Source organism: Triturus cristatus, chromosome 1_2, assembly GCF_964204655.1.
Source record: "Triturus cristatus chromosome 1_2, aTriCri1.1, whole genome shotgun sequence".
NCBI classification, from domain to species: domain Eukaryota; kingdom Metazoa; phylum Chordata; class Amphibia; order Caudata; family Salamandridae; genus Triturus; species Triturus cristatus.
Window position 1 is genome coordinate 144,924,777 of NC_140580.1, and position 17,585 is coordinate 144,942,361.

At 43.9% G+C, this 17,585-nt stretch overlaps 1 protein-coding gene across 1 annotated transcript in view; it reads right to left on the reverse strand.

Moving 5' to 3' along the window:
- The window catches only part of NHLRC2 (NHL repeat containing 2), an 867,133-nt gene that overhangs the window by 621,241 nt on the left and 228,307 nt on the right, over positions 1-17,585 (reverse strand). The window contains exon 3 of the mRNA XM_085603309.1: positions 1,281-1,736. Within this exon, the coding sequence (XP_085459435.1) occupies positions 1,281-1,736 (456 nt within the window). The remainder of the gene's footprint in view (positions 1-1,280; positions 1,737-17,585) is intronic.

Sequence of the window (17,585 nt, forward strand, 5' to 3'; positions counted from 1 at the left end):
TCCCCAAAGAATGAAAAGAGAGCTCAATTGACGTTCGGCATTCATGGGGCGGTCACAGTATAAATAGCAAAATCGAGACTCCGAGGAAATATCCAGGAAACGGATGCCGGCGCCTGATAACGCTGACAGAAACCAGTTTTATTTTTCTTACAGTAGTCGAGGCTTGGGGGCGGACCGTCACGGAGTGTGAGTGGTGGGCAAGCACTGTTGTCAGTGCACTTGACGGTTTGGCCGGCCCTCTCAGGCTGGCCAAACCGTCATGCGCACTGAAGCTCTCTCCAACCCCAGCTGTATTGTCATGTTGGAGAGAGCAAGCACAGGCTCCCGGTCTCACTCGGAGCACATATCCTCGGTGCTGAGGCCAATCCTGATGCTGTTTTCAGCATCATGAAAGCAGCATCAGGATTGGCTGCAGGGGATTCTGGGAGCCTCTGCCGATGAGGAAAGAACAGAAGAGTGGAGATGTGGCGATGCGGCAGGTAAGTCATTTTTTTTGTGCCTCCTTTGTTTGTTTACTGTCCCCCACCTACTCCCCCCCCCCCGGCCCGCTACTTTGCCCAGACACGAGCCGCTACTGCCATTGATCTCATCCTTTATTGATAAAAAAGTTTAAAAATCACGTTTACATAAGAAAGACATTCATCATGAAAATTTTTCAAAAACCTGAAGTGGTGTCAACTCTGTGGGTAATAAAATGCACATCATAATACAAATAAAAAAGAATACACGTGGGACGTTAAAGAATTCTAAAGTAAGCAATGAAGGTGCTAGCCCATCATTAACAATCGCAAGTGAAAGCTTGGTGTACTGGTGACATCGCTGGAGAGGGCCTTGCGTACAAGCATCTCTTATAAATATATTGGTATGTGACTGCAGCACCAATGTCCTAAGTTGCTATCTGAGTCTTTCAGCTTACACTGCGGTAATGTGTTCAGCACTAACATTCCCATCAGTACTCCTTCTCCGCTGTCCATTCCCCACTGTGTTTCTTCTACAACCTTAGTCACGTTCCCCTCAAGTCTCCTCTTCTAACGCTAGTCTTTACTCTGCAACTGTCCCATCTCCTTTCTTGTTCCAGCCTAGTTCTGTGTTGTAGCCATTTCTATACAATCGCTTGTATGTTATTCTAACACACTGTTATGTTCAAGAGTCCTATGTCCGGCATGCCATCAAGGTGCATCCATCTATGGCTCCCACTAGAAAATTGTACAAGTACAGTGAGCTGATCCATGTGTACTTTTGTAGTTGCATCTAACCCTTGAAATGTACTCAGCACTTACCTCCTACTGTGTGTAAGATGTGTCCATTTTTCTGCACAACCAGGATCCTGTGGTTTCCTGTGTCCGCTATCACAAGTTTGTCCCCGGATTCATCTACTGCCACTTTTCCAGGAAACAGCAAGGTGGACGGAGGCAGGGAATCTCGATATGGCTTGATGGCGACCCTGTCCTCCTTAATTTCACCCATATCCTTGTAATAGGCGAGAGCCACTGAGGTGAACAAAAACAACCTCTCTTTGTTGCCCTCTCCTACCAGGGAAAAAAGCAAGTTCCCATGCGGCCCTAGGATGACCAGGGTGGGCCAGCAGGATATGTCCAGCTCTTGCCAGAGCGTGGCGTCGGCATCGTTCACCACAGGGTGGGTTATGTTGTACCGCAGGACAGCACTCTTGATATTGTCCAGTACTTTTTCATTTGGAAATTTGGCTGAATGAACCCCAACAACAATCAGGCCATCTGAAAAGAGAGTGAAACACAAAGGAAAGAGTCAACTGCCAGATATAACAATATTTCAAAACACCTTAACAAAATGTAAACATGGGTAATGGATGTGTTGGAAATTCCTCAAGGAAGGAAATAGCAGCACACCTACGCACTGCACCCGCCCGGTTTAAGTGCAAGACAATGGCTCCCAAGAGAATCAAATAAACACGAAAAGGCGACAAAGAGCCTGATGGAGAATTGGCTGATGCTGGTGTGTACATTGGGCTCAGGGTTTCAGAGGCTGATGGGATTTTCGGCTAGATTAGTTCCAGGCAGGCTCCGAGACAGAAGTAAGGAGTAGGAGTGTCTTGTCCCACGTTACAGGTAAGTGCAAGGAAGCAACCAGCATGACTCAGGAACAGTGCCAGGCACACGAAGCACAGTATAGTTTTTACTGCAGCAGAGTGGTTTTCCTCCATATGTGATGGCAGAGTTTGTAGGGTACGATTTAAAATAGGTTTTGCCAGGAAAGAGAGAAGTAGTAAGTGTGTTATGTTGTCAGCATTTGTATAGCACCGTAAGGATTTCGAAATCTGGGTGAACTTTAATACAACCAGTATTGTAATGGATAGGCCAGTATTTTGGTGCTGTTGGAAAACGAGGCAGCATCTGTGAGGCCTGCACAAATAACATGACTACATTTGTCCTTCACTGGGAACCAAACACCCAATTGTAGCGCCTGACTCTCAGAGGGTAGCGTTGCAGAGCAGTCTGAGGCTTACTCAAGGGAGGTGGTGTGGGCTAGTAATCGCCATTTGCAGGTGCACGAAAATAACACTCAATAATTGATTGTCCAGTCTGTACTTTGCTTTATAAAAGTAAGAGTACATTTATTAAACACACACACCACTCAATACTATGCACCAATTTACAAATATACATAAGCTGTTGGAATTACTTTGTGACATTGCATAACATCTTCACCCCTCCCGCAGGGGGGGGTGGGGTCTAGTACCACCACTCCCATGTATGCACATCAACTTGCCCCCAATGCAGTTAGTTGAACATAACCTGGAGCGAGGGCCCTGTGCACTGGCACCATCCCAGTGGCGACCCACCCCATTACCTCAACAACCATTAAAAAGGGGTTAACCTGCCTTGGTGACACATGACCCTGACTGAGCATCTCCTACTGACCATAAAGTATGCACCTCTATATCTTAAGGGCTAGCAGTCTGGGGTCTTCACCTAAGCGCAGCAGCAAGAATCCATGTTTACGCACACTTTAGAATGACAGTACTCATCACCTTGGTTGGTCATTTGAATGCATTGCAATTACAGCCCCTAAGGGCATCACAGATGAAATCACAGGATTGCGCATATACAGCCAGACACCCTAGCAGGACTGTCTGGCAACATAACCCCACTTGGCTGATGACATCTCCTTACACATGTGACTTACAGTCCCATCAAAAGAAGTACTCCTGGCAACTACACTTCTCCTGCAGGGTGCCTCTTCACTTTAAAAGGAATCCCAGGTAAAAGCATGGGATTACGTAAATACAGCCAGACCCCCTAGCAGGAAGGTCCAGTAACATAACTCCATTTAGCTTAATATCACCTTACACAGGTACTTCACTTTACACATGTGACTTTCAGTCCACCTAGAAAGAAATAACCAATAGTAAATGCATTTCGGTGCAATTACACCACTTCACCTCCAGGGGATGCCCTTCTCCAGACATCCCCCAACTCAGCCCTTCACTCCGTGATGCACTTCATAGTACACCCTCAGCTGTAGAACATAAGTTCCAGCCTAGAAGGTGTTAAAAGCTGGCTGGGCCCTTGAGAGGTTATTCTTTCAGATGCCCCGTGAAACTTAGGGGTGGACTGTTCTTCTTTATGCTGGGGGAGACTGCGTGCTCCTGCAGCCCCCCTGCACCCCTTTCCACACTTGAGGGTGACCCCCTCCTCTGGGGGCCACCAGGCACCAAAATGGCAGATTTCTTCATGCTGGGGAGGGAAAGACTGGGCCTCTCTAGCAGCTCCCCCAGCACCTTTTCACAAGTGATAGTGACCCCCCTCCTCTGGGGGCCACAAAGCACCAAAACGGCAGATTTCCAAATGCCTGGCGACGCATTATGGGGCGCTTCATGCTCCTCTTTACCAGCCCCCGCCACTGGGAACACTCTCCTCTGCCCTCTGGGACTCTGAGAGGGTAGATTCAGCAGTGTGCTGTCTTCACTGGCTCCCTGCGCCAGCCTTTTGCCAGGCTCTCCTTCTGGGACTCTGTTCTCCCTGCGCAGAGGCCCCTGCTTCTGTGCACCAGTCCTGGGCTCTTCTTCTGGTGCTGATAGGGTCCTGGGGGCAGTCAAGGTGTCTCTCCTTCCAACTGCCCATTGTGCCAGGCTCCAGCACCTTCAGCCTCAGCCTCAGCCGACCACACCCAAGAGAGCCCTTCTCTTCCTGTGCAAGCACTTTTTAAAAGTTGAGTAGGGGGCTGGCAGGAAGTCTCTGTTGGTCCTATCAAACAGCGACACATCACGTCCCTGCCCCTGCTCCCTCCTTCTTGTCCAGCCTCTGAGCTTGTTCAAAATGGTGTCATCCAGGGTTTCTGGCCACATGTCTGAAGCCTCATCCCCCACGCAGCCTTCCCTCCTTGGTGCAGCCTGGTGTCTGGCACCCAGTGACAGCTGCTAATTGATGAGCCTGTATCCCCTCCCATCTTCTCTTCGTGGAGAGGAGGACCTAGCTTGTGGAAGAAAGGTTATCAATCCATCCAGCTGAGGTCAGCCCTCAGCCTGGGTCTGGTCCTGGCTGGCTCACAGAAATATGACAGTTCTGGATGACCCAAAAGCAGTACAAATATGACTTTGGACTCTGCAGAATACTTCTTTTCACCTCCAATACAATGGACTTTAGTGCATGTCTGGAAACTGTAGGCCTTGTGGAAGTTAATTTAGCCATGGGCCCCACATTCCCTTAGAGAAATAATGAAGTGAGAACACAGTAAAACACACTGACTTTCCCTGGCATGTTTCTTTCCAGCGTATAAAGCCTATTCCATATCACTACCCAATACTGCATAAGTCCTGCCACACCATTCACTTTGTAGCTGCTCCTGGACTGCGCACGCTAGGAATCTCCCCTGCGCAGCCCGTACACGTGTGCACACGCATGTACACATGTGTCTGCATGTAACCAGCCCGGTGTCCCTTACTCCAGCTGCTGCGCAGTGGCCTGGTCAAGCCAGGGGAACACCAGTAAAATCCCCATGCAGTCTCTTACATCCTGAGTTCACTGTGGGTGAGTCCCAACTTATGAGGCTCCCCCACAGTAAAAGCTCAACAATTAGGTGCTCAAAAAGCAAAAAATCTGGGCGGCCCATAGTGTCAGAACCACCTTCTAACAGGTGCTAAGACTGGCAATAATAATAATGAGTCTTTAAAATCCGTTTTCCCGTTTGAAATATATACAGATAAAGCAACAGACATGAGATAAAATCTCTTTTAAAGAATTCTAATTCTGTCTAGACAAGAATACTACTAATCGATTTTAAAGCAAATAAGAGGAAGAATTGCTGCGGTAATACTATAGGCAGAAAACTATTATTCAATTAACGCGTCCTGGCGCTTCCAGAACCCCTAACAAATGACCAGTATTTATTTCAAAGATTGGTGGTAACCCTTCCAGGGTGCTGTGATGCCCATGGGTTGCTTTTGTTTGGCTGTGTTTGGTTGGTGTATATTTCTCTGTTACATTCCTAATCTAGAAGTAAGTTAATGTGAAAGTAAAATTATTTTGATCACGATAGAGATCTTTGTAGTCTATCACAACATAGTTGACGAGTTTCCAAAGTCCAAGAGTGATGTGCTGCTCCAGGCCAGCTTTTTTTGTTTGAAACCTGGGACTTGTAGTCCTACATTACAATGGAATTGCAAGACATGTATTATTCTCAGAATAAAAAAAACCTCTTGAACTGGGACAGCAGAACACCCTGGAAGGTCGTAAACTTAGCGCGGCTATCATGATATGGAAGAATGTTTCATATACGTTTAAGATTTTACAATATATCTAAAAATCATTGTAAGGAGCATTAGACGAATTACCCTTAGCACCATTAAGGATGAATTTAGTTTTCCATAATACCAAGAGGTTTAAGGTCCGAATCTAAAAACGTGTTTGCTGCCCTGGGGTGGAAGATGTTCTTGCCCAATTAGCCACAGCGTGCAGACTCCATGACTAAAATATAATGCATAAAATATGTTAGCATTTTAGGCCCCTCAGCAACTTCCCATCTAATTCGTCCTTCGTCCTACTTCCTCTGTGTAAATGTGGCTTCTATTTTCTGCTCCAAGATTCCACCTCCTTCAAAATGCAAAATATCTGGATTTTACCTTTTGACCTCCTAGGCTTCTCATTTCGACCATAATCAACATTGATTTACTGTCTGGTTTCTCCCTAGCCATGGTCTTCTCTTCTTACAGCATTACCACCTACCAGTATGGCACAGAGTAAGTGACAAAGCACATGGTTCAGCAGTGCTTAATTTCTAAAAGAACAATTGCCGGGCCCAAATTTCTGTTCAGAAGCCCGAGACTGGCTGCATCGATGATTCATCTGGAAAGGCTCAGTGAACCTTTACTGTTTTTCATCAATAAGATTTCCAAAAACAAAAATTGAAGATAAAATATCTCAAATATTAGTTGTGAAGGCCGGACAACATAGGAAGAAGTAGGCCTAAAGGACTAAAGTTTAAGGATTCCATCAAAAATGACTTCTACTTCACTCAATATCAGAGTTTGGTATTCTAGAATGTTAAGACTGGTTACTAAGATATTGGGATGTAAGTGGGCAGTCTGTAACTGGAGGCTGGAGCTGTTGGAGGTTCAAGGTGGATGAGGTCCTTTTGCTACAACTTTACATTTAACTCTTTGGATTTATGTTTGGAGTGTCCCTGCCTAATTGGATTCAACATAGACCTTACCTTATTCTAAAGTTTGCTGCAAGACTATAGCGCAGCCATGGTGAAGGAATGAAAAAGGTTGCAGATACAGGTTGCTGTGAACTTTCTTGAGATACGTGAAAGAGCTGTTAAGATGAATTAGGAGGATCACCGATTTGGGAAGCTGAAAACGTTTTGCGCAGTGAAAACATCAAATTTATACTTTGTAACTAGTAAGAGGCACTTCAAAGAGCCGCTTCAGATTGGTTGGAGAAAGGCTGTGGGAGAATAAGGGAGTAGAAGGGAAGATGAAGAACCCTTACCTCATACCTGTGAGATGATGGTAATGGGCAAACAGAGGAACTAAAAATAGAGAAGGCAACACAGTGCATAGGGTGTCCTCTGCAATTTAATACAAGAGCGAGTATTGTTAAGCAATTGGGCTTTTTCTGAAATTTCAGCACATTTTTCCCTTTTTTGTAAGGGGAGTGTCAGAGGGTTCTATAACATTCGGCATTCGCCAATACATTGTCTGTGGAATATAGACACTATTAGCAAGGTGCATTAAATAATCTTAGATGATGTGTATCCTTTAGGTTAGCACGACGGGGGTACCGGTGGGCACAGTGGATGATGCAGAAAGACTTGGATTAGATGCCAGCATTCACCAGACGCCAATCTAGATATCGGAACTCTGGTCTGGCAGTTCTCCAATAAATGATGCCAACAAAATACACTCATATCAAGCACACATCTCATTTTGAAGCACAAGATCTCACACCCACTAAGCCGAACACATTGACTTTGTCCGTGCTGGCAACAAAAGTGTTACTTTTGGATTTCTGCAGAAGCGTGAAGCTGGGCAGATAGTGTGGATTGATGTAGATAATTATATGTTGCTTTCTACAAGCAGGTTATATAGGCTAGGTGCTCCTAGAAGTGTGAAATGAGTACATTAAAAAAGGGACAGTGGTCCAAGTTACATTTTGTTGGGAGGGCAAACTTGTTTCTGTGCATCCAACGTGCATGTCATGCCAAATGAACAACATGACATAAGAAAGCTCATCATTTGATCATGGCCATAATGGATTATGACTTTTCCTTGTTCAAACACTACACATTACTGGTGGAAAATAACCAAAGTGAGAGTTGGGGACAAATAGAGAGCATATTATTTCCTATTTCTTCTTCGTGTAAGTATAAGTGGGAGGCAGGTGGTGACTCAGCATTTCACAACTCTCCCCTCAGGATTCCAGAAGTTCACCAAAAGATCTTGCTGAAAAACACACATTTCATAGCTTATTCGCAAAACATAGGCAAACAGCAGACAGAGCATGTGGGACAAACCTGTTTCTTGGAAAGTTACTCGCTCTCAATAGGTAGAGAATCCTCTGTGTTTGGGGAGGCGGCGGTAAAATGGCTGACTGCAGAACAGGCAACACAATGTGAATGGAAACTATAAATCTGTTTTCCGCTTCAGATAAGTGTTTTGAACTCTTCACGCTCCTATCCCACAAGGCCGACCTGTAATCAGGTGCCCACGCCCGAGCATTCATCTCATCACCGCATGACCTTGCGACCCTCCAGAGATTCATGAGGGCTTCAGACACTAGAGGCTAGATTTGTAATTACTATTTATCAAGGACAAAATCTATTTCCTCAGTTTTTTGTGAGTGCCTGAATATCAGTGCCGCCTCCAGTAACCCCCTGGCTGTGTGAAGCACAGGAGGCTCCTTTGCACATCAACATTCACAAATTCTTCTATGGGAGGAAGGTGGAATCTGGTTAGAGACAGTAGTGCAGATTTTGCCCTAATTTCTTATGGTTGCTACAGGGTAGGTCAACCACAGAGATCTATTTAAGGGATATTTAATTTAAGGGAATTAAAACCACAAACCAAAACGTATTTCACACAAGTCCAGTTGCCATCGGGCTGGCCGACTTCGGTCCGCATATGATATGATCAGCAAACTGCAGCTCCAGGAACCCTCCCGTGTTCGACCCATTCGCACGCCAAGATGTGCAATCTGCATACTGACCGATTTGTGAATGGTTGAGCAATCTACAGTGCGACCTATGTACTAACAGGCAATTACACAAAGGATATACTTATAGTGGGCGACAAAATGACGTGCATGATTAATATCAAAAAGGCAGATCGCAATTTGGGACACCCTGTGAATGCAGAGTTCGGGACCCTCAGGGGGCGGCAGGCCACTACCCTTGGATTAGATTTCCCAAACGGGAAACCTATTTTTTTAGAGCAGCCAAACAACCTGTGCCTCTTAAAGGCTTAAAGGGTGCTGGTTTGGGAAAAAGAAAGTCAGAAAGACTTTTTAATCGCTGTCTTGAACAAGTCATCAGACTAGTCTTTTACAGTCGCAACGCCTGTTTTTTGTGGTTTTCTAGGTCAAAGTGACAAAGGTAGGGGCACAAGAGAAATGACTGGATGAAGACATTTATTTAGCTAGAGCATCAGTAGCACACAGCATCCGCCACAGAGTAGCTCACTATGATTGGAATGCAGCTCATCAGGACAAGCAGGCATTATAGTATTTTATTGCGAAGAGGTAGGCCTCAACCATGTGAACCCCCTGTTGGTGTTTAGATGGACTGAGGGAGTTCAGAGATGAGCAGGGGCATAACTTCGGGGTAGGGGAGGGTGTGACACCACAAAGAAATGCATTCTAGTCTTGGTATTTGGGTCTAGGATCTCGGAGTGGGGTCTGTTATTCCTGTGTTCGTTGGTCTCGTCCTGCGTCAAGAATGAAAGAAAAACCAGTGACCTTTTATGTAGAGGGGAGAGAGAGAGAGAGAGAGAAGAGAGAGAGAGAGAGAGAGAGAGAGAGAGAGAGAGAGAGAGAGATACCCCCCTGGTGGCTGAATTTCAAACTGCAAAATAATATAACCGAGAATCAATGCCAGCTTACATGCTTGCCCAAATTGTACGATCCTAGGTGAATCTTTTATTTTGCAGAGCCATTTTTTCTGCATTATCACATATGAGTGCACTTTTAAATACTTGAGTTCAAGATGTGCGCTGTACAAGCACCTCTAATATTTGAGGTAATAGAGTGCAACGTTGCTCTAACTATAATAAAAAGCTAGGCCATGTTTGGAGTGTAAATGACTACTGACTTGCTCACAGTTTATTAACGGCATTGTCATTCGGAGGCGAGCCATGAATGCTTCTAAAAAACTTTTAATAAATGTTTGTCTATGCAGAAGGTTTTAATCTGATGTGTTAGGTGAAACGCTTCTACATGTTAAAGAAATGAATTATGTAGAGAATTTATCATAATTTTACAATATGTTTGTTGCATGATATACATGCCAAATGTTTTCATGATTCTGCTCGTGCGCTGACTCTTGCAGCCAAGCCGAACCCATAGCGTGGCTTTTCCTATTAATTTGCATGTGTGCCCCCAGTAATTTGCTATTCAGGCTTAGTACATGGGGCCATCAGTCACTTGCTAAAATGATTTGTAAAAGGCGAGGACTAGAAACAGTGATCCCTGTCCACATGTACCAATTTGACAACTGTACCACCAAGGCTTCTTGTAGCAGAGATGAAGAAGGGTGTGTTCAGTAAAAAATATCAATTAAAATGAGTAAACCCGGACTGGGACTCCAGCACATTGTGTTTTACATGACCGCAGTCATGAGTTCTGAGGAATAGCTACCAAGCCCTGGTGGGACAGGAGGAGCCTTGCTTCAGCGGCAGTGTTTAAGGTGTGATTCCCCTCAAATGAATTCTTGGTTTGGTAGTTGGGTCTGGGGGCACTGAGTCAGGTCTGCTGTGTCTGTGTCAGTTCTTGTTGTTCTCACTAAGTGGCTTTCTCTTGTTCATTTATTTTTTGGACTGGGATCTTAAATATACATTGTGACAGGTTTACCAAAAAGTAGTAAATCTACACAAATAGAAGTCCTCCTTAAATGGGTACAGTTTTACTACATTTTGGAATTCCTACACATTGGCAGTAGCAGGCTTAGGAAGCTGTGCCAGTCTCAATGTTCCAGGCATACTACTGGCAATCAAACACCCGAAAGGTGATGGGACGAATGCTTGCAAATAGTGGCAATCACTTGGGATAGCATTCCAATCCATCGTTTTTTGCCCGCTCTGTCACTCTGGACCCACCTAATGCAATTCCATACGGAGTCAGTTCCTCATGGAAACAGTCTATCCCTAACCTTAGTCATTTCACTCCTCCACCACCCTGTAGCCCACTGCTTTTTCAGTTGGGAAGTTTAAGATTCACACCCTTAGAATCATCGAGTAAGCTACGGCCCTGGAGAGGAAAAACAAAGAAAGAGGCATAATCACAAATGCAGATCTTATTGTATAAGAGGGGGCATAGAAATATGGTGGTGGAAGAAAATAGGTGTCTGGTGGGCATATAATGTGGGTATTTCAGAAGAAACAAAGGTCAAGGCTAAGGTGAACGGTTTAATGTATAAAAGAGAGTGCTATGAATTTTATTTTTAAGGCTACAGGAAGCAGCGGGGCAAGGTGTGAACATGCAAGTTTCAGATAAAGGTGAGATCTGGAATTTTGCACTGTCTGTAGCCTATTGATAAGTGAAAGCAGGAAGCAGGAAGCTCAGTTAGAGAATGTTTCCAAATCTAAGACCAGAGACAAAGCCAATGACCAGATCAACATTGTGAGATGAAGAAATAAAGTAAGACTTTTATTTTTGTAGAAGTTGAAGAAGTAAGAGGTCATATTTGGTTGACCTGATTGGCCATAGGGAGGTTGGCTCTGAGATAACCTCTGTGTCAGTTAAAGGAAGAGGGCAAGCCAGTAAGGCACGAAACAAGACATGCAGGAGTCAGAGCACCTATTCAGTATCATTTCGTCACCACTGAGCTTGAGATGTCTCACCTTCCTCGTGGAGTGGACAAGGATCAAGGGGCAGGTTAAGTGGTGGTATGACAGCAATTGAGCAAACTGGTAACATTTCCAGAGCTAGGGAGGCCTTGATGGTTCCAATTGCAAATCTTCAGTGAAATTTCCTTACAAGAGTGCAAGGCCTAATTCTAGACGCAGTGTAGATACAGCATTGCAACTTGTAAACACACCTGTCCCCATGAGGGGAGGGCCAAGTTATAGATGGACCGAGCAACAGTACAACCCAAATCACTAATTTACCTGCAATATGTCCTGGGATACAGAGCAATGCTTTCCACTTTCATGTCCCTGCAGGATTATATGAATGATCATGTATCTTTTGTTCTGCCAATAGCCGCTGCTACCAGAAATCAGAATTACTACTATGACCAGTTTTACTGCTACTACTATTCTTACTAATACTAATAATAATAATTATATGAATAACATTAGCACTACTACTGTTGAGTGAAGCAAACGTTTCCACTACCAATTTCTTGCATCAGTTGCTTCTTTAGCCCTTAAAGTCAGCTTCAGAAAATGCACAAACCATTTCTACTCAGAACTAAAGTATTAATAAGGAGCATCTCTCACTGAAAAGGATTTACTCTGATGTTGTATAAGATGTGATGGAACAACCTGTATACAACCCTAATCCAGTACTTAATTTGTAACAAACATAAATGCCAGGGCTCTCGTCAGGAGGCCACTGTAGCTTGCAACACACAAAGCCCCTGGCATGCTGCAATGACAGTAACAACACAATTATTAACCATCACACTCCTACAAGTGTGACAAATCTGACTATTTCCGGCCCCCAAAGCTAGAAGAATGGCTTGAGCGGCAGGTAATAGTCATTTTCAAAGTATATTGCATTAATAATTAGCTGTTGTTATGGTTGTCTCTAAATTACCCAGACAGCACCACAGTGTGGTAGTCTGTCACAAGTGCAGGTGCTGGCAATTAAGTGCGAGTGCCGAGCACCAGAAACCACCATCTCAAATTAACAACTGCCCTTATCTGGGAAACTTGTATTAAAATTTAAGATGCATGGAAAGCAAGCATTTTGCTAGAGAAGGGAGTGCAGTTGTTACAGAGACAGCAGGTGAATCTTTGAAGAGTACAGGACAGGATTAGTCTCTAGCATCGCAGAAGCGTGGCGACTTCTTTACCAGTGCTATCAATTATGCAAATACAGGGCAAGTAATCTCTCCTGAAAGTGAATGGTAATACTTATAAGTTTGACTTCAATATACGAGTTATTTCTACAAAAGAGGAGCATCAGTGTTCACCTGTTAATATATGGACACTTATCAAAAATAAGAATTGAGACCTCAAAATAAGGACATGAAGCTGCTGCTCTTGTAAATCAGAAGAGGAGAGCTGTAAATAAGTAGACCAGTAGCGCCTATAAAGGCAGATTTAACTATTGCAGACATTTTAAAATTAGTTATGGAAGGACAAACTGAGTTAAACAATCAGAATAAAAGTGGCAAGAAAACTTCCAAGAAATGCATGGGCCACTCACTACAATTACCTATATTACAAATCAAGGAATGAGAACCTAAAATCTTGAAGCAAGAGTAGCAGAGACTGAGGGGGATATTGATGACAGTGAAACCTATTTTGCCAAAAAGAACTTCAATGCAAAAGGAGTGGATCTAAAGAATATTAGCTTTACAAGAAAATATTGATTGAAACACTGCAGAACGTTCTACTCGAAATTAAGTGTTGGGATCTACAACGTGACGTACAAAGTTCTCAGCGTGTCCCTAGATTAAGATCTTAAATGAAAAGGCCCAGAAATGGGTAGAGAAGATAATGCAGGCTAACAAGTCAGTCACATATGATGGAGTCACTTATGGCTCTGCTAGTTCTGGTATCAGCCAAAAAGGCCCTGGAAGGATGAGAAGACGGTTCAATGTATTTTTCAATAAATTATAGCATTGAAGATTGTTGGCTTCCCTGCAGGACCCATCTATCTAAGACTAAATCATGGTGATACTTCCAGTAAGGACATAGGGGCTGATTATGATGTCGGCTGGAGTTGCCTCCGCCCAACATCGTCTCAGTCATGAGACCGACCGACACCCGGTTGGCTGTCCCGACTGGCCCATTAGGATGCAACCGAATTTCAACATTTTACAATGGGAGCATGCATTCAGGCTGAAAACCGGCCTGAATGCATGCTCCCATTGTAAAATGGGAGGTGCAATTCATCCCTGCACCCTGTGGCAGGCACCTCATGGTGTCTGCCACGGGGTGCAGGGATCAACAAGGAGGCCCAATAGGTGCCCCCTCAACTTCCAACCGGAAGTCGTGCACCCAAGGGGGCCCTGCTGGGGGCCCCTAATTGTGAGTTCCAATAGCCTTTCTGTATCGGCAAGGCCGGCACGGAAAGGCTGCCGAAAACAGATATCGTAACCCCAAGGGCAAAAAGAGGCACCCTTGGGATTACAGGCTGCATTCTGACTTGCCGACGGGCTCTCCGAGCCCTCCGGAAGCCAGCCAGAATGACTGGTCAGGCTCCTTTCCGACCACCTCCATTGTAATGAGGCAGTCGGAAAGAAATCCAACCAGCATATTACGATGCGGTCGGAAAGGTTACCACCGAGGTTCTGAGCCTTTTACGACCGCATCGTAATCGGCCCCAGAGTGTTAGTCAAGTTATCATGGTGTGAAAATCAGTCCTTGAAAAAAGCATCTGGGTCTACAATGAGGATTTAATAAATATACAGTCATTATGGGATGCACTTCTTTCTTCTCTCAAAGTACTAGGCATTGAAATATTCAAGAGCGAAGGGGGATTGTTAGGTGGGGGGACAGAAGGTGAATTCTTCAATAAAAGAAGAGTTGACAAGATCGAATAGAGCAGGTAATTGGAAACTATGAGGCAGACTTAACTATTAAATTGATGACTTCCTAAATGAATGGGTATACACTTACATTTCAGACTTCTCCCAGGCAGAAAAAATAAAATAACATGTTACTTTGCTGACCGAGTAAATCAAACTAGAAAAGTGGAATGTTCACAAGCTCATTAGTAGCAAAAAGCTGTTCACCATAGCTACCAAAGACAGGAGAAGGGAATACTCAATGCTCAAGAAAGACATTTAACTATAAAGCAAAAAATAAAAAGGTCATTGCAGCATTATAAATGTAGTGTCTACCTTCCAAATAGCTCCTGTTCAAGGTATTACAATGTTACGGCCTGATTTAGCGTTTGACGCATGCGATACTCTGCCACAAATGTGACGTATATCCCGCTCACTGCATTACAAGTGTCTTATAGCCTATCGCATTTGTAGTAGGGCAGACGGGTTATCGTCATTGGCAAGTGCGTATTTTGCAAACAAAAATAAGTGCCAGGGCCCTACTCAGAAGGACACTGCATCTTGCTCCACCCACTGCCCCTGCCAGCACTGCCAATGACAGCACCAAAACAACTACCAATCATACTAACCATCGCACTCTTACAAGTGTGACAGTTCCTACTATTCTAGACCCCAAAAGCAATAAGAATGACTTGGATGACAGGCATGAGTCACTGTTGATGTATATTGAATCACTAAACAGCTATTGTTGCGCTCATATCTAAATTAGGAAGGCAGCGCCACTATATGGCACACTGTCTTAAGCACCAGTGTTGACAATTAAGTGCAGGTGCCCAACACCAAAACCACCGGCTCAAATTAAGCACTGTCATTTTCTTGTGTAAAGTGTACGTCTGTGCGAGGCTTTTCGCCTCTTATTTCCAAATCATGCTCGATCACAGCTTCTCTTATTGAACCGTGTTCATAACCTAACACTAGCCACGGTTACCCGTTTAACCCCTTGGCTGCGGCAGGAATTCCGCCGCAGCGCTGGGGGGGTTTGGGGGCAGCGCGGTGGGGCTGTGCTCATGACAGAGCCACTCCGCCATGAGTCACGGTTGAGCTGTGCTCATGACGGAGTGGTTCCGTCATGACTCCGCCCACGGCGCTAATCGCCCGCACAGGCGTGGAATTAGCGCCGCTTGGGAGGAGCGGCCGCCAACGGCCGCGGCATGACGGAACCACTCCGTCATGAGTACACGGCACCCGTGGCTCATGACGGAGTGGTTCCGTCATGAGCGGGGAAGGGGTTAAGTACAATGATGCTGTATTAATGGCACTACATATAAACTACCCCTTTTCAATTTCAACGTGTGCATGGAAAAGTAATTTCATTTTTTATGTTGAGGAAAACATTGAGCTCTTCTTACTGATATTAGGTGAACTGTTTACATTTCTGCTATACAACAATAAAGCTAGCATTACACACTTGGCACCCTTCCCTCTCATTTGTCCTGCTTGATTTTTGATTTACTATCTACCTAACCGTTTGAGCATACAAGGACCATTGCACTCTTTTATACCGTGCCCTGTGTTTTTAAAGTTCAAGTTTCATGATTACATATGAAAGTGTGTTATGCATATTATCTTAAACAACAGCACGGCTCAGGAGCAAAGTACTCCGACCCCTTTTCATCCCTCTCCTCGGTTTGGATTCAAATACCTGCATTAACCCAAATTCTTCGAAGTGCTTTGAAGTTTAGTCCAGGACACTTGATTCTTTGTGCATTTGCTGTTGGCAAGGACGCTCTGGATTTCGCTTTGTGGTTCACTAATTAAGTTTCCGGGTTAAGGACATTTTATGAGGCCTTGAACTATCTTTTACTTGGAATCGATTGCATGGACAGATTTTTTTGTTGCTGTAGCAATTTTCTGTGTATCTGTCTATTTGTCTTTCTTCTTAGCTCAAAAACCACTGCTACAATACAAATATGGTTACAAAACATCTGTGTCCATAACTCGCCCAACAGACATGGAAACGATAGCTCACACAACACTGTATCTATCTATCTATCTATCTATCTATCTATCTATCTATCTATCTATCTATCTATCTATCACATGTTTGGGTAGTTTTTTTCTTGTACATAATGCAGAATAAAAATCAATATTGTGTGCCACATTCTCTGGCAGTATAATTTTAATTCATTTCAGCTGGAAACATCTTTTTTTGTGAAATGTGAGAATTATGTGACAAATGTCAATCTACAATATACGGATACACTGCAGCCTCACAATTGCAACAATCCGCCGAAACTCACCATGGCGCGTTGTTGTAGCAACTATGTAATCAGGAAAGGTGAAAAAACCTAAATGTTCTAATTTCAGTCCGTTCCCATTGTTAGCTGTACTTTCAATAAAACAGCATTTAAAAGCGAAATCCCCCCCAACAAAACTGCAACATAAACAAATACATAACATATACCATATAATATGGCCCTAAATTGCCATCTCTGGCCCTTGGCCTCATGGTTTATGTTGTCACCAGAACACCTCAATAGCAATGCTGGGCCATTTTACAGAGTTACCAGTTATGTATCCTCTGTATAAATATTACAACATGTAACTCTGGTGCAGGCTCCAGTTGCAAATGGTCCATTCGTTTAAACAGTGAACTACCGCCATCCAGCAGAAATGCAAGTTTGGGTTGAATAAAAACTACTAAATGAAACTATAATAGACCATGGGGCACCAAAAAGAACTACTTATGACAATGGAATAAATTTGAAGTTCTAACAAGGCACTTAAGCAGATGCACGAACCCCAATAAGCCATGAACTGAATACAGAAACAACCATTATCTTGATTACATAGTAATGATGTCTCTCTGAATTACTGCTCGTGCCTTTTTTGTTTAAAAGGGTACTCATGAATATTTCAGTCCCTGCTCTCAATACATTTGACTTTTCCTTCCTATTTCAGATTGTCCAACATTCTTACGGTCATAGCCCAAATGTATTAATTGGTACTTGAATCACTTAATTTGTTAATGACTAAGGGCCAGATGTAAGAAGCTTTATGCAACCAGAAAATAAGCATTTTCTGATGTACCAAACCCTATTTGCAATTCGGTTATAGGAAGGGGTGTGTTTAGGGCGTCCCATCCTGATACCGAATTGGAGCGGTATGCAAGAATGTTTTGCGACCGCAACACATTCACATTTTAACACCAA